Genomic DNA, 25,888 nt, shown 5'->3' on the forward strand with positions numbered 1-25,888 from the left:
AGTTCAATTCATTTTGCACAGGGACGTGTCGCAGCTCCTCAACTGTTTTCATAAGAATTTATTGCTTTTTCTTGGCAACTAAGTGGATCAGATTTCTCTTCACAGCTCTGGCCATTCCATTCCATTCCATTCCATTCCATTCCAAACCATTCCTGTGTGGTCTGTATGTTGTGTAATATGCCACAGATTTAGTGCTGCTGAAATTACTTTTGCCTTTTGTTCGTCCTCGTACCTCCTCCACTTTCAAGCGTCCTTCCATTTTCCCCAATTTCATTCTATCGTATTGAAAATTGAGTTGGGTTTCTCAAGGCAAAGGGCATCCGGGTGGGACAGTGCTTAGGTGAGATTTCCCCAAAATCGGATTGTTGCTACTCCATGGAAACCGTACAGAAAATGGAAGTCTTTAAGGCCATTCTATTCCTCATATTTTCTGGATTCGTTCAATGAAAGTGTTTTCATTATTTTGAAGTTTTATTTTTGTTGAAATTTATTTCTGAACTCTTCTCTTTATTTATTTTTCGCTTGTTTTGTGACTTCTTTTGTTACAAACAAGTTTGTTTTCCTCTCTCTGGATTTTGCCAACCCTACAGTGAATTTTCCCAGAATTGCACAAAAAGGCAAACTAAAAGTTACACCGAAACTAAGGGAAATTTATAGTGTAGTACAAGTTTATGAACTATACAATTTTAATCTTTACGACTGCATCCTTAAAGGTAATTTTTCAAGCTGATTTATTTTGTAAATGTAATTAAAAACTTTTTTATTTTTATATTCCAAAGGCTATCGCTTTATGCTTTCTAATCATTCCATAAAGGTATTTCGAGTATTATAGATTTTCGTAAATTTATTTTTATTGTTCTGTTTGTTTATAATCTCCCAATTAGAAAAATTACTTATGTAGGTGCTTCTGTACATCTTAAATCTTCTCAATTACGGTCTACTTAATATTCATGGGATTGTTTATTGTCAGCACTTAATTCTGCCGCCTCTCGGCCTGCTCTTCTCTGATGACTGGCCACAATTTGTGGCCCTGGACACATTTTCACTCGAAATGCCTTGGCACAAATTTGAAATGCGATTTGAGGCTTTCCCTTCATTGTGTGTGTGTGATGACGATGACGTCACTGAAATTCATTTCATTTATGCATAACTTGTTTGAGGCTGTGTGCAATTTAGTGGTCACAATATCTGGAAATTGTCCTGGAAATTCGGAATGAAAACTTCTGAATGTAAACTACAGATTGGTATACATCTGTATCTGTCTGTGTGTATGTATGCTGGTCTCCAAATATGTAAGCACTTCCTGTGCGTATTGATTTTCATTCTGACAGCAAAGCAAAAATATTTATTGTCAGCTCGGGGGAACGGTGCTCTGGGAGACCCGAGACCCAAGGATGCCAGCCAAGTTTTCCACAAATTGTTCCCAGGCGACAATTTGATGCTGATGATGGAGGGGTCGGTCTGTTCTACCTTCTCTTTTTTGTCGGCGAAGCTCTGTCAATAGAATAGCGAGAAATATTAGAAGAGCCAGCAAAAGCCAACTATTGCGTTGATGGGTTCATAATTATGGCCATGTCCTTGCTTTAGACACGCCCAGAAACATTTCAGAATGCTGACATGCATTAATATTGATTGTTGCTGCCGCCTGAGCCGCACTAATCAGAGAGACATGTTGGTACCGCCGTGTACCCGCGCATTGACATTGACATGAGCATCAGCAGCCTCCTCATTGGGCCGCGTCATCCACAACTCATCCTTGTCCACAGCTTCGCCACCATCATCATCATCATCATCATCATTATCATTGTGATTATTCGCCTTCCCATTTTCAGTTCCATTGTCAGCCCCCGAATGAAATTACATGTTACATATCGCATTTACATGGCTGTCATGTAGTTTTCTTTCTGATTCAGTTGTTCGTGTTGTTCGAGGCATGTCCTGTCGTCAGAGGGAAGTGTGAAATTGCGAGCGATGCTAATTGGGAAAAACGTTGTTTGGGTTTTGTCAGCTCCAAATGAAATGTCCATCACCGGCGGTAGTACCTATCAACAGACTGTATTATATATATTATACACTTAAAGCCCGTATTCTCATGTTTGGGGAATAATTGTATATTTCTTTAGTGCTTAATATTAAATCTGGAGTCTAATCCAGCCAGCACTGAACAAAGAAGTGGAATTACCAATTGGCAAAAACTTTAAATTAAATCCTTTTATCTTATAATTTTCTTTGCCTCAACTTATCATAAATCAGGCAAAGTTTCGTTTGCTTTTAATTAAAATTTCACAGTTTATTAAGCTTAAAGCAAGGCGGCACTAATTGATTGAAGCTTTCGGCCCAGCAGCTGACCTTGTCAAGCCATTTGCATATAATTCAACTCACAATCGATTTCTATATATAATGGGCCCAGAGGACAGCGGAGACCACCACAAAGGAATGCTGTGGCATTTTTTTGTTGTTTCGACAGCAATCGTTAACCATTCACAGGGGCCTCAGAGCTGGGGGGGGAGGGGATTGGGGGACTTGGGGAAGTTTTAATGAGTTGGCAAATGGCATTGGCAATCCGTAGTTGGATGCCTGACACTTGGAGCATGAAATCAAACTAATTAACTCAAAATTTTCTCATAAATGCTGTGCAAAGTTTCCCCATTGGGGCCTCATGTGATTTTCCGCTCCCTGCACATGATGGCAGTGCAATAGCACACAAGTGAGCGATTGGCCCCAAGCCTCCTTCTCCATCTCCTTCAGCATTATGGGGCAGCACCTCAGCACTGAATGATAATTCTGTTTTTTCCAGCATCATGAAGAAATTAAAAAGTTTTTTTTTTTTTTTTATCCATGATCCCAGCAAATGGTCTATAAATTGCTCCCCCAACGTCAAAGTTTTCCGCGGGTTTTTACCGCGAACCGTTTTTTATTTTTTGTTTGAGTTTTCATTCATTTATTTCCCACAATTTTGCCGCTGTATTGCTGTTTGGACTGACATCGAATTTAATTCTGGCATGAATGACGAAATATAACCTTTCCAAATTAGCTGTTGAACGTGCTTTTTTACAGTATATTTGCTTTTACTATTTGTGTGCAATTTCAGGAAAATTTATTCCAATTTGTGCAGTAAAAAACTTATCATAAAAAAAGATAGATATGGGGAATGCTTTACGTTTAGGGATATATTCGTGTTATTAGACGATAAAATATGCAACGTGGAGATTTTTCGATGAAAATATTTCCCTTTGATGTTGCCCCAAGGCAGGAAGTCAGAGCAAAAATGATATCACGTGGGGAGTGGGGAGTGGCTAATGTTTATTACATTACATATGTATGTACATATATGCCATACTTGAAGGAGCTGCGGATCCTCACAAGTTCTTTGCTGTGGCATCATAAAACCATTGCATAAGTTTTGTGCTTGACAGAAAACTTTCAAGCGTTGGGTTTCATTTCATGGCAGCCAAAGGAATAGAAAAACAGGAGTGGAGGGAGTCTGTGTCTGTGTCTGTGTCTGTGGGCATGTCTGTGCTCAAATATTTCTGTGTAGTTTGACAGTTCGTAAAATCAAAGTTGTGTCTGACAAAATGTAATAGATTTTTATTGCCGGCGGCAGTGGTTTGTTTCATCTAGTCACCACTTCCATTTTGTTAGTCAGCCAATGCGACTTTCTGGCTCTTTGCGCCACACGCCCTCATAGGCCCACACAGATACACACACACACAAATGCGGAATAGACGGAAAGAGAGAACTTTCCCATTTTGTCGGAAAATGCTTTTAATCTAACAACAAAGTTGAATGAAAAACTTGTCCTCGAGTTTTAAGGTTTCGCATGGCAGTTGGAATTTTCAACAAATTTAACTCGTCCTTGACACGTCGCCAAAATCCCAGGGATATGAACACAATCCAATTTCCCATTGCCACTGTTTTAGTCAGGCAAATTTTCCAACGGCGACAAGAGTTGAGTGTTGAACGGGAAATAAATCCGGAGTTTGCTGAAAGTTGGACACGGACTTGTTTTCAAATGAATTTCATTTCCTTTAAGGCCAGGCGCTGTCAGGAAAAGCGCATAAATTCAACTGCCGGCGGAGAACGGTATAAAATATATTTTCTTTAAAGGCAATAAAAATTAATTAACGCCGCACGTCTAAGATTGTGCCCTCAATTATGATGGCAGGACAGGCCAGGCCTTTCTCACAGAGTTTTGCCCAAAAAAAAAGTGACAAAAAATCAATACGACAGCTCGGCCAGAGAGTGGGTGGGGATCTCGGCCTTGGCTGTCCGACGCGCTAATTTCAAGAGCCTTGGGCCATAAAACCGTGTTGAGGGAGCACAAAGCTCTAAAAACCGGCAAAAGCGAACCCAAAGACGTTGAAGCCGGCCCATAAGTAGCTGAGGATTAGGCAAAGAGATCTCCTCCTTTGGCCCTCTTACTTTTTCTCTCGCTTTTCCTCGCGCTTTAAATCGCTGACTCAAGGAGGCAGTATGTCTTTTAATTAGACGATTTCACTGGAAACTTGATTGTGAAGGTATTCCGGTCTTGAGCTTGTCCATGATAATGAAGTCCCAAATGGCATCGCCGCTTAATGTCTCGATTTAATGGCAAATAATATTCAATGGTCACAGAAATGGCAATCGATGGCTTCGACTTTCCTCTGGGGTTTCCACTTTTTTAATTTTTTTGAAAAAGGAATGTAAAAAATCGGTAAAAATATATCCGCTTGGGCAAAGGATGTTTGTGTGTGGAAAAATAATATATAATATATAAAAAAGCTAATATTTTAACTACTTAAAAATATCTACTCAGGCAAAGGATATTTGTGTTAAGGGTTCTAGAAAAATCTACTTATAATGACTAAAGAAAATACCATAGTTTTAGCAAGAATTATTCGTTACTCGTACAATCCCTTTCGAAATGGTTATGGGTCTGTTTAGAATCATAATAGATTTAATCAGGAATTTTAAATTAAAATAATTTCCTATTTCCCTTTTTTAGATATAACGCAGCCTCGTTGCTTCAGGGCCTCTGAATTTCACCATCTTGATCCCGAATGTCCCCTCGGGCGTTTTATTTGGTCTCTTGCATTACTTCCGGGTCCTCTGTTCCGCCCTTCGACGTGTTTTCCTTGGCTTTGACGCGTTTCCGGCCTCCGCTACATGGCCAAATAATTATAATTCAAAAGTTGGCAGCGGCATTTGTGCATTAATAAATTAGTTGAGCCGAGGTCCGGGCACTTGGCGACGTTTCGGCTTGTTGTCCCTCTGCCCACTTAAAAGTCATGAAAATAACCAAATATGCACAGAAAGTTTACATTAAAGGGAGGGGGGAGAAAGGAGGCAGAAGGAGTGGAGGGCCAAGTTTGGTTTTCTGCTTTTAGTTGGCCATTTTATGTCTGCTTTGGGACTGGATGCATTTGCATTTCTAATCATTGCGTTCCCTGCCCCACTCTCCCTCCCAGCATTTCCTGCCTTTTTTATCCATTTATGAGCTCCAATGCATGCCACTTGCCATATTCTCCGCTCTTAAACCATTTCATTCATTTTTGATGGCATTGAAATGGATTTGGTTATCATAAAAAATTTGCCAGGAACAATAAAGGAGGGCGAAACAATTGAAATCTGAAAGGCTTCAAACTGCTCATCGATTCAAATGCTGGCTGGCTCTTGCTGAGGCACTGCCGCTGGCTGGGATGGTTTTTGTCATAAAATGCTAAAAATTTGTATCAACCGTCCCCATCGCATCCTGCGACCCCTCTTTTTGGGAGCTATTGCTGTCTCTCTGTGTGGCAGGGGCAGGGCCAGACCTGAGCGGCGCAGCGTCCAAGCGTGCGACCCATAAAGGAAACCTATTACATTTTTTTATACTTAATGTGAGGCATTTAAAAAACGAAAAAAGCCGGGCGTAAATGGAGGGAAAATTTGTGAAAGGATGTTTGAAGGTCACGCTTTAGTGACCCCGCCTGCCTCGGCCCGATAAGCAGATGCTCCCGGCTTATTGATTGACTAGGGAAATGAAGCGGAGCCAACAGCTCCTGGCTCCCGGTCCCGGTCCCGGTCCCACTCCCGCTTATCGTCAACTGCTAATTGAATAATTTAAGGAGAAAGTCGAGCGAAAGTCCCATACATTTTACTTTGATAAACCCATAAATATCGTCATCATCGGCAGCATCGAGAACATCATCATCGATGCATTGGGCACCGGAAATTTCCGACATTTTTCGGGCCAGCCGGAAACCGTTAAAAACGAACATCAGGTGGGCCATGCGCATCACCTGCTCGAGGGCTGTGTCCTGGGACTGTGCCCTGGGATCACATTAAATGATTTATTGGTCCTTGGTCTGGACTGCGTGAGTCCCTAAAAATTTCATAAATTTCAGCCTTCAGCCGGCTGTTGGCTGGCGGCGGCCTGCTCTGCTCTGCCCTGCCCTACCCTGCGCTTTATGGCAGCAGAATACACATAAAGCAACAAAGTTGTTCAAGAAAAAGTCAATAAATGGAACGCTGCTGTATTATATATTGTATATTACACATTGTTGCTCCTTTTTGGCTGCTCCTCTCGGTTGGTTCATCAGCGGTGGAATAATACGCAGGGTTTTGAGCTCGTTTGAGTTTGCAAATTGCTCCGAAATCAAACATCAAAGTTAAAAGTGCTTATTTTGTATATTTCCCCATTTCTTTGTTTATTTTGGGTGTAATTTTACGCCATTTTGCATTGTTTTGCCGTTCTTGCCGTCGAACATGGCGTATACTTAATTTAAGCACTGGCAACTCTTTCAACTTTAAAGTGGATGAATTGATTGAATATATGCTCGTATATATATGCACAGCAGAGAAGGTTTCTGGACTCTCCCACTCATTCCCAGTTGAGAGCTGTGGCTGGAAAATTTCATTATACACTCGTCAAAATGTTTCGGCCTGAAGCAGAACAAATGAATTTAATTAAATATTTGAGAGATTTAATCGAATTTCAATTGGAACGCAGCATAAATGCCATTCACGGACTCTGCCACCGATAATTGAATGTATTTCTGGGTATTGCCATAGCAAATGGCATTTTAATTACATTGCCCGTCAAACGATTACTATCTCTGGCCCATGGCCCAAAACCAGGTAGGGCTGTGTGTACGAGTATGTATCTGGGTAGCAGTACAAAGAATGCCACGTGTGGCAAATTGCAAATGCAGCTTCATTCCATGCGGAATTGGAGAAGGCAGCAGAACATATATATTGTATAAAGTTGAAGCTGAATATCCCATTGTGGACTGCAGCTGGTACTTATCTCTAGACCGGGACACAGACACAGCCACAGCCACCCACACTTTTCCAGCTTTCCTCTACATCTTTCAGTTAAGAAAATCGTTTCGTAACTGACTAAACATACTGACAAGCATACTAAATTTAATAAAATAGAAAAAGTTTGCCAAAAGCAATTTAAACTAGAGTCCGACCACCTGGCCAGCTGCTGGGGCTGGGGCTGGGACACTCGTATATCCCACGTACGTGAAATGTACGTAACTGAACCCATCCTTTGTAATCTGAATTCTCCAAGTGCTCCTGGTTGATTTAAGCACACAACTCTTGATTAATGTCCGTGTATGCAAACTAGTATATAGAATAATACATTTTATTATTCTTATAATGCTTGTACTTACAAGCTCTTTTATGTTCTTTATTAAATAATTTGTTTTTAATTAATTTTGATCCCTCTTTTGGGCTTCGTACAAAGGACCGATAAACAAATGTAACAAGTTTATTTCAAGGAAGACTACGCATTTAGTGTGCAAGCCTCATTAGACTTAATCACTTAATTAGTCGAACGCCAGCAAGCGATTGGTTAAATGTTGTTTGACTGAATACCTAATCCGATTGTTGGTGTTTTCTTTGCCAGTTTAATATCAATATGTTTCGCTTTAATACATTTCGATACACTCCGGTATCCGGGCAGATAAACTTGGCCAAAATTGTGCCGTCAATCGCCAAGAAGTTCAAGTTCAACATTACTCATACGCCGCGTTGGTCGCAGCTGACTTTCTCTCCCACTCCTTGCGGGTGCGGTGATTTATTTTCATTTGCCTGCACCAAAATACCGTTAAAGCGGCTAACAGCAAACATTTCTTGTGACAAATTCGAAATTTATGTGTTTTACGTTATAAATTGTGGGGCAGGAGCCGCAGCCGACTGTGTCTCTCCTTTCCAGTCGTATTCCCCGTCCTTCTCCGGCTGGGTGTGTGCGGCATGCTTCTAGTTTCCTGAATTTTCTTTTTATGCGGAACGCCCCTCCTTCGTCTCGCTTCGCTGACTTCGTGACGTTCGTTTCGGCGTTCTCACTTTAATTTGCTTTGATTTTGCATGAATTTTCATGCCAATTGGCAGTTAGGGACCTCCCTCGCCGCTGCCCCGCCTCTTCTTTGGGACTCTCAAAGCTAATTTGCTTACTGGTAACGCAACTGCGTTTTCTCTTTTCCTTTCCGACGCCACTTCTTGCCACCCCGACAAATTTAAATGCGAGTGATTTCCTTTTCCGTTTCCGGGGCGGCCATTTTATTCAGACTTGCGGTTTCTTTTTTTTAAACCCTTCGTTGTGTGTGGTTTTGTGGGTCGTATGGGGTTTCGGATTTTTCTTATTTTTTGTTTTTGTTTTTCTTTAATTTTGCACAGCCGCAATAAGTATTTTTTCGATTTTTTACGACGTTAAATGAGTTCTTTGGAAATTCATTGGAAGAGAGAAACCCATATACAAAATGCCAAGTGCGGACGTGGCTCTCGATGGCATTTAACCAGACTTAAAGCCGGTAAATTTTCATTCTCATTCTCACGGCTATCCGCGACTCTCGTTACTCCATTGTTGCAGGCTTCCCTTTCGCTCTTTTCCTCGTTTTTTAAATGCCATTGAGGAATTATTAATGAAGTTATGCGAACCGAAGGACGAATCAATAATTCAACTCGAGTGGGTGTGTGTGTGTGTGCGTGGGTGGGGAATGGCGGGTGTATTTTGTGTGGGTAAATCTAATCGAATTTATTAGAACAGGGGCAGAATCGTCTCATGTTGAAGAATCGCCAGCGGCTGTGTGTTCTGTGCGGTTAGTCATAACAATGTCAGGGCGATATGGCCATGGAAGGTCCACACAACGTTATTGGCATCATTTATGCTTTTGTGAGGGGGCGGGACCGGAGGCACGGGCACCCTTCTCAGCCATCTTCATTGTTACTCCTAAACTCTCTACACATGCAAGCATTTCAAATGGGTATCGATTAAGACTTCGTTAGCCATTTGTTAGACCCATGTTACCTCAGATAAGGATCGGATTAAGAACGGGCCTAGATTTAGATTTGTGTAGCGCAGTTTATTTTAGAGAAATAGGTTTTGTTTTTGGTGGCGAAAAACACCACCTTTCCCTACAATATTTTTGGGTTTGATATAAGTCTTTTTGAATATTGTTATTGATAGCAAATATAATATTGTTGTCGATTTTGTCGATGTAAATCCATGGAAATTAGTTTGCAGTTCGCTTTTCCGAGCAAGCCGCCCTTTGTTCCGTTTTCCATTGGAAAATTAAATTGTTGAAAATTCCGCAAACTCACATACACCCACAAAACCCACTCTTCTACTCAAATACACTAACATAAACACAAAGCCATTGACGGTCGTGGGCACAAAGCAAAGCCGCAATCGAGAAGGGGACTGGTGCGGATGCGGCCTTTGGTATCGTCCATATCTGTATGTGTGTGAGTGTGTATTGGTAGTTTGTTTTGTGCTTTGTTCTTTTTATGCCATTCGGAGGAAAAAAAGCAAGAAAAAGAGCCCGCCACAAACAGACAAAACTGAAGCGAGAGTCAACGCTGAGAGCATGCCAGGTAATTTCATTATTCAAATATTGTATGTGTGAATGTGAGCTCGGGAGAAAGGACCTGACTGACTGACTGACTGATTGACTGACTGACTAACTGACTGACTGGGGCAGGAGCCAGTGACTGGCAGACAGACACACGTTGTTCCATTGAAATGGACCACAACTAGAAGCCAGTCTAAACAATGCTCGGCCAAAGCAGCCACAAATGGGGCAGCCATTTCCGGTTACTTCTGTTTCGTTGCCTTGTTTATTTGCACTTCAATTAATTACACCATTCAGCAGTCGGAACAGTCCTCCCTCCCCGTTCGTTTTCCCCCACTGTCTGCTCTATTAATTGCAAATTTCATGCATTCTTTATGGTAATTTTCCTCGGCTAGCGCCCGCAGCTTTTGTCAAATTGTTTTTCGTGCCTCATTAAGTGTTCTGGCCATCTCGCTCCGTTCGCTATGGTTATCCCGGTTATCTGGTATGGCCTGCAGGGCATTCTGGCCTGCGGCATGGGCGTTTAATTTATTTCAGATGACTTTTGATTATTTTAGCAATTGGATTTATGACCAGCCATAAATAAATAAATATTACGTGAGACCACTAAATTTTATTAGCTGTGGAAATGCGTTTAATTTGTACTTGACCATCTGGAAGTTGGAATAATTAACGGCCATAAAAAAGTGGCAGCAGCGATATGCAAATAAGCATTGGTCATTGATAGTACTGCTGGTATGCATACACATTGTACAGGGAGGTCTTCTACTAACCCAAAACAGATTGCTGCTGCCTACCCAATCGAATCTACTTAAAAACCCGCAAATATCTCAACCAGGAATGGGTCTTGCCGCTTCGAGAATTTCGACAGTTTGGCCAGATCTGTACAAAATCAAACCCCAAATGAAGATGCCCGTCTGCCGGAGGAAGCGGCATATGCCAGAGGTCACCACTCGTTTGGAGCAGCTTGCCATAAATTAGCTTCTTGGCCCAAAAATTTGGGGCGTGCTTTTCTGCCCATTTTCTTTAATTTTCCCCTATTGTTCTGCTCTCGGGCGGGATATACATTCTGTCGTTTAGCTTCATTTATCAGCCATGTATTTGTGCGTGTATGTTGGTTTGGCAAGAAAATCAATAAACATGTGGGAGTACGGGAGTCGCTTCCCAATCCCATTTTTGACAGTAATTAATCAGAGCCCGCGCTTGCGTGCAATTAGTGATGCTATAAAACACCATAAATTGCTTTAGGCCGCCTCCTAACGAGAACTTTAAGAAGAACACGGGAATCCTTTTTACGATGCTCGCGCATGAAAAATTCAAATCACTTGATTAGTGGCAATTAATTTGCCCTACGCCTGTGCGTAAATCACTCAGCCAACCAGAAGGGTACTGAGCAGAGGGAACAGTAAACAGACATGTTATGGGTCAACCCATAGTGGCCCTAAGGGGCATCGTTTATGCGAATAGAATACTGAGATAATAATGTAGTCGTTGGCTTAGATATTGCAGCAAATTATTGATTTAATCAGTCTAGTTTATGATTATTTTGCTTTAAATACTGCTAAACAGCAAAGTTTGGACGAATATATTAGGGTCTGTTGATCAGATAAACCTCTAGGCATGCGTTTAATAACTGCTAAGGCATTACTAAGCCTATAAGGTCGGTTCGATTTGATCAGGTGTTGCTTTTGGTGTAGAAGGGGACTCGGTGACATCACAATCTCATCACAGTATAAACCGAACGTACTAGTTATTCTGGGATTGTGTCAGAGGACCCGTTGTTTATAGCCCCAGTTACGACGGGTGTTAATGCCTCGTTTGCGTGCCCCGCCACCACTTGGCATGGCCTTCTCTGCCTTGGCTGGCTCCTGCTTGGTTTCGACCGGGCCAGTTCAATTTGCAACTAATAGAATTGTCACTCATATTTTGTCGACATCTGTTGGGTAGCGTGGCTCGGTTTCTCTGGCACAATATTTGTCCACATTCGGGGAATTCAGTGGATGACTATCATTCACCGCAATTGTGTTGTGTGACAAGTGAATTTGTCACTGGTGGCTCAAGTTGAAACAAAGCCAAGGCCGGGAGACTGAAAATGGCATGTATTACGAGCCAACGAGCAGTGGTAGGGGAAAATTTGAATCCATGTTTTGGGCACTTTTTTGCACTAGCTGGAAAAGGGAAATGCTTTCATTTGGAGCTGCCACAAAGCATTTCCGCTTTGTGGCACACACATAATGTGTGTGGTTGTGTGTTTGTGACAATGAGTGATGTTTCTGTGTGTGTGTGTGCGCCTTGGTCAACGCTAAGAGGCAACAAAGAGCAGCATCAAATTCTGGGCTGCCATCATGATGGATAGCCACATATTAACTGTCTAATGCATACTGCAATTACGAAATTTTAGTACTCTATTAGCTAATAGGTATCTTTTGTGTGCTTGCTCTTATCAGAAACATCTCCAGTTTCCCCAAACGATGTACCCACACATTTACTTAGTGATATTGATAGTGGGAAATGTCTTATCTAAATTGATGACCAATATAACAATAGTTTCTATAACGCACTTTTTTGCTAATGAAACTGCTACTCCGTTTGTGACGCTTAAAATTAGAATTGACTTAATTAATGTCCGTAAATATTATTTTTAATATTTTAGAATTTGTACTGCGCATGCCTCTGCGACGCTATGCTGCTCTCTTGCTCTGACGCTCTCTTGGTGAACTGTTTGCTGTGCGCTGTCTCGTATGCGCCGTTTGGCAGCCGCTACCACGAAGCCTCTTTAGCTCAGTGGTAGAGCGTTGGTCTCGTAAACCAAAGGCCGTGAGTTCAACCCTCACAGGAGGCAAGTTTCACATGATTAACTTTTTTGACTCTTTTTCGCATATGACTTTCTTAGTAGAACTTACTAATTCTTCTATATCTTTCTAATTTTCCTAAAATAAAGTATAAATAAATATTTCCATTAATTTTCTCATTTTATAACCATACTCTATTTACTTAGGTGTGTTGTTCTTTCAATGACGATGAGTCACGATCTGTTTGATAAGCATCTCTCAGTTGTTCTCTCTTTCACGCTCATTATTCTTTATTTCCAAGCACCGCTGAGCGGGGTGGGTGATATAAGGCATTTGGCGCCGCTCTTCACAGTGCCTCTTTAGCTCAGTGGTAGAGCGTTGGTCTCGTAAACCAAAGGCCGTGAGTTCAACCCTCACAGGAGGCAAGTGGCAAACTTTCATTAGGTTTCTTTCCTTTTTTTTTTCTTTTTCTTTCAGATATTATTTAAATATGAGGGTTGATTTTATATGTAATTCATAGCTGCCTTTGAGAACACTCCAATGTAGTATTTTTCTACTTATGGCCCTCAAGAACCCTTTAATGTAATATTTTCTTATTTTTCTGAACCCAGGGAGGGGTTGATCAAGGGTTGAGTGGGTTGGTAGTAAGCTTGCCATTTCGGGCAGCAGGAAAGAACATTGCGTCAAGGGCATACCTAACTACTTCTTGAGCCCTCTTCGTGGCCGGCTCCAACTGTTATTTTATGACTGCCCACTCGCACACGCAGGGCGTTGCGCACGTTTGGGCCTTTAAAACTAACGGCAAATACGAGTTGTAAATAGGATTTCGGGCTCTGGCTGTATGGTGAATGATGCGGTCATTATGTCTTTGCATTTGTGTGGGTGTGACCATATGGAGAACGTGCAATGATTATGTACAAGCTACATACAACACGAGTATGTACAGATGTACTTGGTGCTTGTGTATGACCCGATCCTTGTGCGTGGGGTTCCTGTTTGTTTTGGTGGCAAATTAGAGGAAATGCTTGTGGCGCCATAAAGAGCGGAAATAAAAATAAATTTAAGCAAATTGCGAAGAAGGAAACTAGGACTCGATCACAGCTTGACCAGGAAAGATATGCCATCTACTGTCAATGCCTACAGATATCCCCACTTGCCGATAATTATTGTCTTGATTCGAGTAGTGTATACATATGGTACATATATACAATCAACATTATCGAGATGGAGCTGCGACATAGCAGAAACTCTTACGCTGCTTCCCAGGAAGCGTCGAGGAATGACCACTAAAACGTGGCAAAGATCAATACTGGAACTGGAATATTATTTGCTTAGGTCACTCCCACTATGAAGGGTAACTTATTAAACCAACAAAACTCATAAATGAGGCCCATTTAATCCCTGAAAATATGAATTAAACAACTATTAAATGTACACGATTTGTATTTCTCGTATTGTTAAAGTATATGATATACAAATTTGATGTATACTATGTTACTCTTCTTTCTTACTCCCAAAGAAGAAGTCATACAAACCCGCTCCAAGGCTCTGAAAGAATCCACTTGCTACGTCTTTTGCAGGCTCAGTCAAGAACTTGGGAGCTATAAACTTTCTTTTTTTTTTGCCGCCTTGTCTAGGCATGCCATCCACTAATATAGTATCATGATCCGTAGCTGTATTTTCATCGATAATTCTGTCAAGTTTTTCCCTTAGTTCCGGAGATAAGGTGTACGAAATGCGCTCATATATATTGACTAATTCTGGGATATTATTGATCTTGGTCATATCATCATGGGAGCTATTGTAAATTTCAAATAGTTTGCGCTTATCCTCATCCAAATTGTTGTCCGTATACCCACTGTATAAGAGGCATAGGAAGAGCAACGAAAGAAACCTGGAAATACGTATAAATACATATTAAAATGTGAAATTTCTTTTTGATTTACTCGACTTACACTGAAGTTAAGGAAGAAGTGGGCATCGTGACCAGTCTTAAGCGCCTGCTTGAAACAATTGAACTGGTACGTAGAATTCAACAGAATATATACCCCTTGGAGAAGATAAGACAGGCCCATTTGAGATTAACTAATCGGAAGTTGTACAGTGAGGGTTCGAAGTAAATGTTATCAGCAGTTAATCCAGATCATTGGCTTTATTGGCACGCTCTTCTTGGAAAAGCCACGGAGCATTCAGATAATGAGTAATTCTTTAAATAAGGTATGCTTTAAAATAGCTTAAGTGGTACTTATCCGGTACCAAAAAGTAATTGCCAAACAAAATTACAGCTTAAATTGATACACCGGATGGGTTTTCTAATATAATAATTACTCGGGGAACCGTTTCCTCTTGTGACCAATCCTTTTTCAGAAGATTAAAGACAAGTTGCCGCTCAGATCTAGCCATCACTTAATTAAGTGCCCACGCACTCTGAGCACCTGCCAGAGCTATGGAAATGGATGTGTTAATTGTGCCCCGGTAAGGCATGCCACACATTTCAAAGGCTCGACTCTCGACGTGTGAGACAAGGCGGCAAAGCAAGGTAAGGTAACCACATAAGCTCCAAGTGTTGGCATTCTTCGATGCCCCGCCACTAAATGAAATGACATAAATTTAAAGCATCCTGCCACGACCTATGCGAAATTTATGAATTAATAAGGCACGCAGGCGACAAGGTCGGATGGGGGCGCCTTGTGCCTTTTTATTGGATAGCCCCAAACCGGGGACCGGGTCGGTTGAGGGCCTCTCTCATCATCCAGTTGAAACTAATTGAAACTGACAGGGTGCCAGTGCCAGAGCCAGTGCCAGTGCCGAGGCACTTTTGTTGCTGCACATGATGATGACGATGACTGCGCGCACAGCGAGGAAATGTTAATCAGACGGGCCAACTCCGCTATGGCGAAATCAAATCAAGGTAATTTACCGTAAGAGACAAAAAGGCATCATTTCATTTCCCTGCTGTCAGAAGCCGACAACACACCCAGGAAGGCCTTGCCTGCCTGGCAATACTCCGTATGTGTAACGCACAAGGGTATGATAGATTCGCGCAAATGTATGTAACACTAGGAAGAAGACTTCAAATCCTACTGATCTGTTAAATATTTAAAAAAACGGGATGGCTGCCGTTTTTTATCAGCATTATTAAGCGGATATCCCCAGTAGCGGGTATCCTTTTGGCTGTTCATGGTTATGTCGTAGATTGGGTCCCCCATGGGAGTAAGAGTGGAATGGAATTGGCACGAAGAAGGGTAGGGGATTGCAGTAAGCCAAGCCAAGTATTTGCTCTGCAATTTATATGCGTACAGCAGATACCAAAAATTCGGTCTTTTCTTGGAACTGAATGGATGGAGTGGCAGTAGGAGTGGGAGTGGGAGTGGGAGTGGGAGTGGGAGTGGGAGTGGGAGTGGGAGTACCGACTTACCTTATTCCGGGCCCACACTTTGCATATTGTGTACATCTTAAGTCCGTACAGTCAATATCTGACATCTCTCTATCACTGTCTCGCTCTCCTCTCCCCCACACATACGCAAAGAATACTCGCTTGTTGCTTAGTATGCAGATGGCGAACGGCGAACGGCGTGCTGTGTGGCTGTGTTGGTGGGTGTTCGCTCGGGTACCGTTGCCTCCTTTTAGGCAGTGCATTTCCCATTGGCGCCAACTTTCGCCTTTTTTCCTTCGCTTTCGTTTTCCCTTTGGCTTGCCTGCTTCCTTTATTGGTATGTATACCTTTCTGGCTCTAGAGCGCACTTCAACACGCACAAACACATAAAGAAGAAAATTGCAAACAACAAGAAAGCATTTTCCCTTTTAATTTCAACATTTCTCTGCCTTTCCCTTGACTCTTGTTGCCGTTCAGGACCTCTGACTGCTGCCAGCCCATACAGCCCTACAGCCCTACAGAAATGACTGTTGCCTGCTTTGAATTTAAACAAATGACGAATTGTTGCTGCCTCTTTAATGGTTGCCTTCATTCATCCTCCTCAAAGAGACTTTCAGCTATTTATGTGCACGGCTTTGTTCCGTTCCCCGCCAACATTTTGAGACGGCACCGATGTTTGCCTTGTTGGCCGCAAAACTTTTGTTTGCCATTGTTTGCCGACTTTTCGTTTTGTTGTTTATATTAAATGTATATTTGATTCCTTTATGATTTTGTTTACATTATTGCGACGTTTTATTTGTGTGCTCGTCAATTTTAATGAGCTGTCGTGGGCCTATGAGTCTATAAATTTTATATTCCGCCATGTACTTATTCCACGAATGAATTTTTTATTCGGGCAGCAAAATGGCCAATTAATGATAATCAGCTAAAGCAGTATAGAGATTTCCCCTGACAACCCATACCCCAATCAGCACTCTCACATTTTCTTCGGTTTTCTTTAATTTATTGTTGGTTTTCGCCTGTTGTAAGTTATACCTCTTTACATACGTAAATATGTAATATGTAAATATATGTACTTGAGATAGGCTATTTTAGCAGTTTTACTTTTGCGCTTTTCTAAATACATTTTACATTCGGTTTAGTTTAGTTTAAATTAGCTTTAGTTTTAGTTTAATTCAATTAATAATACAATACTCGTACATTTCCGCCCCTTTCGCTTTCGATTTGGTTTCAATTACATATAATACTAAACATTTATAAGATACTTTCAATATCGACAATTGTTTTAATATATAATTAGGTATATATAGATATATTTATGTATATATTGATTCATATTATCTGTGTGAGCCTCGTCATCAGTATATCAGTGTATAATGCAGCTCGATAGTTTTCTCATGCACGTAGCCAAATTATTGTTTACGATTACATATGCAATTCGACTTTTACCCAGGATTTAAACAATTCATGCTCGTAGTTTTATACAATTTTTGCTCGTGTGTCCAATGACGCGCCCTGGCATTTTCATTGGAGTTCTTGTGTAGACAAATATTGGTGTTGATGGAAATGAGATCAACAACAAACCTACATATGTAAATGGGAAAATGCTGAAAATGCGATGCGAGATATGTCAGCGGAATATATGTGTTTCAATGCCGCTCTCAAAGCGGATAAAATCAATAACGAAGAGGGTTCCCTAATGTTCAGCAAATTTTACTGGGCATGTGTTGTATTCCCATCGGTTCTTGGAAGTACTTTGTGTCCATTTGTTTTTTTTTGGCATCTCTCATTACAATTCTTCAATAAATCGGAGTGGTTTTTCAAAAGCTTCTCACATGACATTAAATGCTCCTCTTTGTCCGAGTGGCAGAGTGTTCGGGCCACAAAAATGAGCTACAGAACATTGCGAATGACCAGGTTGGGATTAGATATTTTTCAAGATTTCTTACCATGTAAAAAACCTGGAATTGTAGCCCCCATTAAGTACCTCACTGTCCATAGCTGTCAAGCCAAATATTTGTTGTTGTTGTTTAATATGGCCAAATTTTTGGCTGATTTATTCGCAGCTTTCCAGAATTCGGAATCATTTTGAAGAGCTGCTTTGCTTGTCTTGTGACGGCCTTTGTAAGATATTTATTGTAAATATGGTTCTAATATCGATTCGTGTTCGAGTTTTATGGATTGCGTTTGCCTTTTTGCTTAGGCCATAATTTTTTCGGGCCAGATGTTTTCTGCCTTTATCCTATGCTGCTATGTATACAGCAATATGTATGTATATAGTATTTGTGTTGTTTTTCCAAGTTTCGACTTTTATTAGGCTAATAAAACTTTAAATTTACCATTTTTGTTTTCGTTTTTTGTATGCTCGGTACTAGAGCTGGATATTTGTTTTGCTGGTGATTTCTGTTTCTACAATATTTCGTTAGTTTCAAGGGAGTAACCCGTATTTCAAATTGTTCAGTGTTTCAGTGTATTCCTGACTTTCTGGTCTATTGGAGACTGTAGTACCTTCTCTGGGTCTTATCTCATTGCACTTCCATTACATTCGAATCTGTTTTATGTATTCCTCTCGTTTTGTTTATTCTTCAATGCATTAACGGATTTTGGGGCTAATAAAATGTTCGATTTGTTGTTGTTATCTGCCTCTGCCTCTGCCGCTGTCAATTTATTTTCACTTTGTTGTCTGCTCGTAAATCCGAATTCGTCTTCATTCATCAGCGAAATTTATGCGCACCAGCTCAACATATCAAATTTGATGGGTCTCTCCGCTCTCCCCCGACATTAAGTGTGACTCGCATTTAATTAGCAGGAAACCCCAAGGAACGACACAGATATGGAACACAAAACGGAAAAGAACGCGGTCCTGGCTTAAGTATTTCTGAATAAATAATTGTCTAGGCTTACGGGGTATGTGTGGATTGTTAGTTCAATTGTACATCTGAAATGTTCCCATTTGTATATCGAGAGGTGGGTTGAAACTCAAACCTTTGGATTCTCCTTGGCATCCTGCTGCTGCTCGTTCCTGTCCTATTTATGATCTTCTATGCGCATAATGGATATCTCATTAAAGCGAAAGACACACACGCAAAATACTGACGAGGCAGCCAGAAGAAGGTCACAAGGACGACAGGATGTCGATGTTGATGTCAGCTGTTAGTTGTTGTTCTTGAGAATGTTGTCGTAACGTGGCCTGTGGGCCTCAGCAGAATCCGGGACAGGGCGAAACACAGAAGGATAGAGACAGCTGGTTGGGTGGATGGGGGCTTAATGTAGGGATATGGGCGGCATAGTGGCCTTAATCCCGGATGAAGACAAACTCATTGTAGTGGTTCCAGCGGTTCTCCTCCGTGTCCACGCCCGGCTTGGGCTCCGCGGCCGAGCCAGCCGTCCCCGAGCCACAGCTGCCGGCCAGACGATATCCGTGATCGTGCAGATTGTCGAAGGCCTGCTCGATAAAGCAGTGCTTCAGGAAGAAGCGCGAGGTGTAGCGGTCAGGACCGCCGTGGTCCGGATCCCGTGACTCGTTCAGCGTATCGCCGAAGATCTCCCGGCACTGGGCCACACGGCCGCAGACCAGGATGCGGGACAGCTTGCGGAACTTGACATCAGCCAGGCCGTCCTTGCCGAACTGAAAGCTGCCCCGGTAGCCAATGGTGATGCAGCCGGGCGGACGGGCGTCCCGCTCCCCGCGTATGCAGTCGAGCATGGCGGTGAGCTTGAAGTGCTCCGCCTCGCGCTGCAGGCGCTGACGCTCGCGGAAGCCCTCTGGCAGATGCAGCGCCTTATCGCGCAGGTAGTCCAGGATGTACCGGAAGAGGACTCCGTCGCGGTCGAGGAAGTAGCGACCCTTGCTGTCCTTGGCCAGCGATTCGCGTCCCTCGCCAAAGAGTTCGTGCAGCAGCGATGTCTTGTCCTGCAGCAGAGTGGCCAGCGTGGTCGTGTAGCTGACACCGCCAACATTTAGCTCAATGATTTCGGACATACTGCGGCCTGGCCTGTCGAGTGTCGGTTGTCGGTTGTCGGTTGTCGGTTGTCGGTTCTCGGTTGTTGCAGTGGGTCAGCGTTAATTGCTTATTAATCTGTGGCACCTTCTCGCACAGCCACCAACACACATATGGCAGGCACGTACACTTCTCCGCCCACAATTCTCAAGTTCACACAATTTCTGGTTTGTTTACAGCACTGGCACTGGCACTGGCACTGGCTCTTACAATGTTTTGTTCCGCTTGGTAGCCGCTGCACGCGTCCGCACTCGCTCAGCTCTCGTGTCGAACTGTGGCACCTGCTCCTGGCCAGAGAGCTGGGGACTCTGCCTGCCAGAGTGCCACTTTTCACTCGCCCGTTGGTGTAGTCCATTTGTGTGTATTCATTGTGGAAACTTCCAAGAGAGAAAACTGTACTCTTCTCTCTTTGGCCCTCTCTCTTTCGGCCTGCGCACTCGCTGCGTTTGTTTTGATATTGGATATTATTGTTTAACAAGTGGTTAAATTTAAAAAATGTGCACGGGATATTTTTGGCATATGCGTGCGAAGGGCTGCTCGCTGCTCGAATGTAATTAATTTGATGAGGGTTTCCAAGGGTCCACAGGGCGTATGCTTAATAGCCAATATGCTGGATTACTGTTCGCTGATTCAGTGCTCTGTGCTCTGTCTTAGGCGGCAGCAGGTAGACTGTTGTTTGCCGTGCCTGCCACTACTTAGATGCTAATACAGCCCAAAATATGTGTGAGCTGCTTAGAGATGCCCTTTGAGGATTCTCTTATTAGAATTCAGCATACGTAGAGTGTGTTCATTTTTGAGGGTTTTGCACCCGAGCAAAGTTCACGTCCATGCCATAACTAAATTTGTGGCAACAGCACGCATTGCATACTTTAAGGCGCCGCACATACATAGTTCATGCCTCGGCATGCCAAATATTCCTGTTTCTCGTGGTGGCAGGGCAGCAGGGTCACAGTGGCAACAGGCGCTGACAATTTGACACCGTGACACTGACATTAACATGCCACAGCAGGCAACCAGCACCCCATCGAGCAGCACCATAGCCAGCACCAGCTCCGACAATGCAACTGGTTGGGCGGCTGCCTTGGCCAGTTTTGGCCTCGTGCCAAATGGGCCACCCAAGGGCCTCGACTACTGCAGCTCAGGCCAGACTGCCTGGCAGCTCACCTGTTTGCTGTTAACATTTCATGAGCCCTGTTCACAGGCCTACACATACACATACACAGGCATGGACATGGGCTATGGGCTATGGGCCACTTTGTGCGTGAGTCTCGCTGCAATTGAATCAACAACAAGAGGCACAGCGAATTCCTGGCTCAGTCTCTTACGCAGCTCGTTAGCCTACTCTCTCTCTCTCTGGGTTATCCCTTTGAAGTGGCGGAGAGTGGGAGATACACACCAATACACGAGCCCACTGCTAATTGCAATGAAAAGAGAGTCGGCGGTGGCCCCAAGTGCGTTCAACTCAGCCAAACCCCCAGCCGTCCCCCCATGTCTGAACTTGTTTGCCCATCTCGCCTACTTGCTCGACTCATTTCCGTTTCCTGGTGTGGTCTCTGTGGTCCCCCACTTCCTCTCCTTCACTCGCTGCCTAATGCGCTTCCTTATCACACGCCTGCCCTGCCTACACCCGTCCAAGTATTCGCGGCCATGAGTTTGTGGTTTTCGGCACGCATTAAGATGGCGCAACACTTTACGCGCCATTACGCGTTGCCTGCATCTGTCTGTGTTCGCCTGTGTGTGTGTGTGAGTGTGGGGCGAGCCTCAGATTGTGTGCGAGTGTGATTGCTTTGCTCTCTTGTCGGTTCTCCTTTTAGCTGTGACTCTGCTGCTTGTTTGTCTGGCTGGCTGCCGCGGTTCAAATTGATTTTGTCTGGCAGCCTGTACACACACATTTCGCGGCGACTGTCCCTGTGTGCGCTCTTGAGTGCTTCTATTTACTGTAGCACTTTGTTTTGACAACGCGCCAAATTGTCGCCCTTCATTCGCCAAAAGCCGTTTGCATGCTATTTCTGGTTTGTTTGTTTGAGATTTTTCAAAAAGGGTTGCAAGACAGGTCTTATAAATGTAATGAAATCTTAAAGAGGGATTCCAACTTGAGATAGGTAAAAGTCAATTTGAATATTATTCTTTACTTAAGTTACCCCTATTTTCCTTAAAAAAAACTTTCCAATGGCTGGCTGCCAAAGTACACATGGAAATCCCAAAATAAACGTTTAGCACATTTCAAGGTTTACATTTGTCAATCAAGCTTCTAGTGCAAATTGTGCATTTGATTTGACTGAAACAATTTGGGGCATTGGCATTGACAGTGCAAACAGCAAATCGACCTGGCGCTTCGCTTGTCAGAATTGGCACGCCCCAGAATACCATGCCAAAACAAATCAAATCAAATCAAATCAGCAATCAGCTCCCCCACCCACTGACTCAATCAGGAATGAAATCTTCACACAGAGACACCCAATGTTGTGGGGAATTAAATATTGACTAAAGTCATATTTGGTGCCTTAGCTGAAACATATTTGACCAAAAATGCAATTAATTCAATGAATCATTTGCAATTATCAGTTGACAGCCATTTGGAATGGCACCGCCCTGTCAGACAGATAAGAGTTGAATAAATTATTGAACTACGAGATAGTAAATCATCCATCATCCATTCGTAGCTATAAATTGAAGTGTTTCTTTAAACAGAGTGCCAGTATAGCAATGAAGGTTCCGGTGTTCCAATTAAGTTGTCTGTTGTGCCTGATCGTGTGTCTCCTGTGCTCAGTCAAGGCACAAAAGGACGATCAATACGACACTGAAAAGAGCAGGATACTCGAAATATATAATAATCCGGCAGTAGATGAATTTACGAAGGAAAGGAATATTCCAAAACTAATCGAATTTTATAGGCGCTATCCCGCTCGCATTCAGCTGCCCGATGCCGATAAGAGACAATGGGATGAGTTCGTTGCCAGATATACCGAGTCCCAGACTAAGTTGGTGGATGGACTTCCGGCTCAAGGAGGATGGGTTGGATCCGTTCTGTCCAGTACGGTCGGCAACTTGATAGCCAAGTTCATCTTTAGTCTCATCAGATACGATCCAACGACACCTAAGCCAACTGGGGCACACTGAAAAATATAATAAATATTCGCCCATATTCCTCTCTTATAATGAGGTCTCTCTCATAACGAAGGAATTCAAAAATACTCAATATATTATTTTATGAAAACCTGATATAATCGAATTGTTTTTAAAAAAATAAAGGAATGATATGCAAAATACACTTTTTCTTTTGACCTCAAATAATGACGGTCATCAAAGGTTCTGTAATTTAAGTACATATGTATTTAAATTTGTTAATGAACCCTTTTCCTATGAATAGTAGAGATTTCAAATCACAAGCACATTAGTATTTTTATTTATTAAAATAAATTGAAATTATTGCGTGTTTAAATCATTTGAAAAAGTATTTTATTAAATCTCGAAGCCAGAAAGACTAGCTTTTGGATGACGATAGATAGATCGTTCTTATATAAGCTTTATGATCTTTTACTACAATTTTTGTGAGCTGAATTATTTCATCCCTGTAGAGCGAAATTTTCCTAGTTTTACCTTTTGAAACATGAAAGTTTGCCGCTCCAAGGCTTGATTTGTGGCCCACTATTTATGGCAGCTATACGTGTGCAAATAATATGAGGAAAGGGTATTCCCAGGGAAGAATAAAGCACAACAAATGGTCTATGTAAAGTAATAAAAATATTCTAAATTGAAAATCAGAGCCTGAGATACATACCTAAGGTACATATATTTGTTGGTTTCCAAGGAAATCTAGTGCAGGGGTCGGCAGCGATTGGTGTCCTCTAATACACGTGTATACGAGAGTTCCGTCGGGTCTTAGTCCGTCTTAACCCGAGATTACAGATCAAGTTTTCTTTCCTGGAAACCCGAGAAAGCAGATTAAGCCTCATTTTCTTCGAAATCTCAAATGTATTGATTCCAAGAAAGAAAACGCTCTGTGTGAAAATAAAAGCGTTACAAACAAAAATAAAACAGCAAACCGAATGAAATAAGTGATAAGAATTCTCTGAGCCAGCCTATATAAAGTGATGCGGCTCCTAGGGAAATTATCATTTCAGTTCAGATCGTCATCCCGACAGCTAGACTCGAAAGACTCGTAAAAAACAATGGCCAACGCAATCCGCCTAGTGTAAGTGATCTCGTAATGGTAAAAAAAAACAAACTTCGTTTAATGAAATGGTTTTCTCTTAGTTCCCTGATGGCTGTCCTTGCATGCCTCGTGTCCATTGGGTGCGCTCAGCATGATGAGGAAGAGAAACGTCGTTTGGTTTATATCTACACTAATCCTGATGTGGACCAAGCCACAAAGGAGACCAATCTGGGGAGCCTTGCTAAGTTCTATGAGGACCATTCCAATAGTCTTCAACTGCCCGAAGATCAAAAGCAGCGCAACGATGAACTTTTGGAGAAGCACAAGCGTATAAATAGTTCTGAAGTGCTCATCGATGGAGTTCCAGCCAACGGTGGCTGGAAATCGTCTCTTCTTAGGCACATAGTGGTGGAGGGAGCCATTCAAGCCGTGGGCGCAGCGGTCGAACATGCCAGGTCGTCCTCAAAGGGACTGGAAATCAACCGAGAGGTCGCCATTTTCGGTCTAGTTTTCCTCGTCGCCAGCTATATGTTTAGGACTAAATCAATGTAATCCTCTGAACTTATTGTTCCAAAAATATTATAATAAATACCGAACATGCATATAAAAACTACAATATCATTTTTAAAGTCAAGCCGTTAATATTATACAAAAACCTTTAAGGAGTTTGATCATTCATATGTCAGCTATATGATATCGATACCCGATGTTGCCGATTCAGATTTATATAATGCATGTACCAAAAGGCCCTTCTTCTGTATAATTTTACAGACTTGGCATCATAAAATAGATGATTGCAGGTATGCAAGACATGCAATTTATATATTATATTGTAGCTATGCCAATATAATAGTCTTAGCTTTCTCTATCAGATAAGGTGTGTGGATCTCTCACATATGTTGAGGTAGTCGGGATCGAGCGATGGCAACTCGAGATAGGGAAATTTATTAAAAACCTTATCAACCTCTTGATTGAATAATTACTCAATTGATGAATAGCCGCCAGCTCGTTTGAATACATAGCCTTGCAGTTCATAATCTTTCTGAGAAAGGAAATAAATATGTAAATGTCGATTAAATGTTTGCCCAAGTGCTAGATTGAGACCAAGCTCAGATAACCCAAGGTTACTTACATTCTGGGAAGCTGCCCTATAATCTTTCCCAGAATCTGGGTTCTTGGAATAAAGACGATGAGGAGATGCTGTATGCCATAAGAAGCAAACACGCGCTCTACTGATGAAATCAGTCCAAATAATTCTCAAATCGATCTATTCAATTGTCACACATAAGTTCTGTTTATTTGCTATATCTACACGTAACATTCGCGTTCCATCGTTGGCCTCCCAAAGAATGGACTTGGATTATTGATTGGCAAAATGGTTGATAGCTCCCGGCATCTGCGTGCGTGCCCCAAATGGATTTGCAAATGGCTTCTGCTAATTGCGTACAGCCGGCGGCAGCTTAAGGACCTAACCCAAGTACTTATGCAAATGCATGCCACTGCTGCTTGTGTGGGTACGAGTATTTGTGTTGGGGCTATTGCTGGGGCTGGTGCTGGTGCTGGTGCTGGCACGAGTGTGCGTATGCACAATGTCAGCTATTTGCCGAGCAGAAAATGCACGCTCAGGCACGCTGAGAGCACCGGCGTGCGTATTCTCAAGATACATTGACGCCTGCACGGCGTTATGTAAATGCAAAGGAGAGCACCAGGCTGCTGGGCAATTTAACACCACAAGGGGTCGG

At 42.4% G+C, this 25,888-nt stretch overlaps 4 protein-coding genes and 2 non-coding genes across 6 annotated transcripts; 4 read left to right on the forward strand and 2 right to left on the reverse strand.

Annotated features, from left to right (window-relative positions):
- The first annotated feature begins 12,591 nt into the window (after nt 1–12,591).
- On the forward strand, nt 12,592–12,663 carry Trnat-cgu. Its single transcript has one exon. It is a non-coding gene; the product is annotated as a tRNA-Thr (tRNA).
- A 303-nt stretch (nt 12,664–12,966) lies between these two features.
- Trnat-cgu lies at nt 12,967–13,038 on the forward strand. Its single transcript has one exon. It is a non-coding gene; the product is annotated as a tRNA-Thr (tRNA).
- Nucleotides 13,039–14,038: 1,000 nt separating this feature from the next.
- On the reverse strand, nt 14,039–14,617 carry LOC113567379 (protein Turandot B1-like). Its single transcript, XM_026995032.1, has 2 exons — nt 14,569–14,617; nt 14,039–14,507 (listed from the first exon to the last, which is right to left on the reverse strand). Exons 1-2 carry the CDS (start codon nt 14,592–14,594, stop codon nt 14,108–14,110), a joined length of 426 nt encoding a protein of 141 aa, XP_026850833.1. The 5' UTR covers nt 14,595–14,617; the 3' UTR covers nt 14,039–14,107.
- Nucleotides 14,618–17,294: 2,677 nt separating this feature from the next.
- LOC6587752 (BTB/POZ domain-containing protein KCTD12) lies at nt 17,295–20,227 on the reverse strand. Its single transcript, XM_026988833.1, has one exon. It carries the CDS (start codon nt 19,969–19,971, stop codon nt 19,285–19,287), a length of 687 nt encoding a protein of 228 aa, XP_026844634.1. The 5' UTR covers nt 19,972–20,227; the 3' UTR covers nt 17,295–19,284.
- Nucleotides 20,228–22,681: 2,454 nt separating this feature from the next.
- Nucleotides 22,682–23,259, forward strand: LOC6587878 (protein Turandot X). Its single transcript, XM_026994866.1, has one exon. The coding sequence runs from the start codon at nt 22,697–22,699 to the stop codon at nt 23,108–23,110; it is 414 nt and encodes a 137-aa protein (XP_026850667.1). The 5' UTR covers nt 22,682–22,696; the 3' UTR covers nt 23,111–23,259.
- An 847-nt stretch (nt 23,260–24,106) lies between these two features.
- Nucleotides 24,107–24,759, forward strand: LOC6587923 (protein Turandot M). The gene is made up of 2 exons (XM_002013677.2): nt 24,107–24,185; nt 24,248–24,759. The coding sequence occupies exons 1-2, from the start codon at nt 24,163–24,165 to the stop codon at nt 24,696–24,698; spliced, it is 474 nt and encodes a 157-aa protein (XP_002013713.1). The 5' UTR covers nt 24,107–24,162; the 3' UTR covers nt 24,699–24,759.
- Nucleotides 24,760–25,888: the final 1,129 nt, after the last annotated feature.

The sequence above is a fragment of the Drosophila persimilis genome, unplaced genomic scaffold (genome assembly GCF_003286085.1).
Source record: "Drosophila persimilis strain 14011-0111.01,24,50 unplaced genomic scaffold, DperRS2 tig00000000-arrow-pilon, whole genome shotgun sequence".
Taxonomy (NCBI): domain Eukaryota; kingdom Metazoa; phylum Arthropoda; class Insecta; order Diptera; family Drosophilidae; genus Drosophila; species Drosophila persimilis.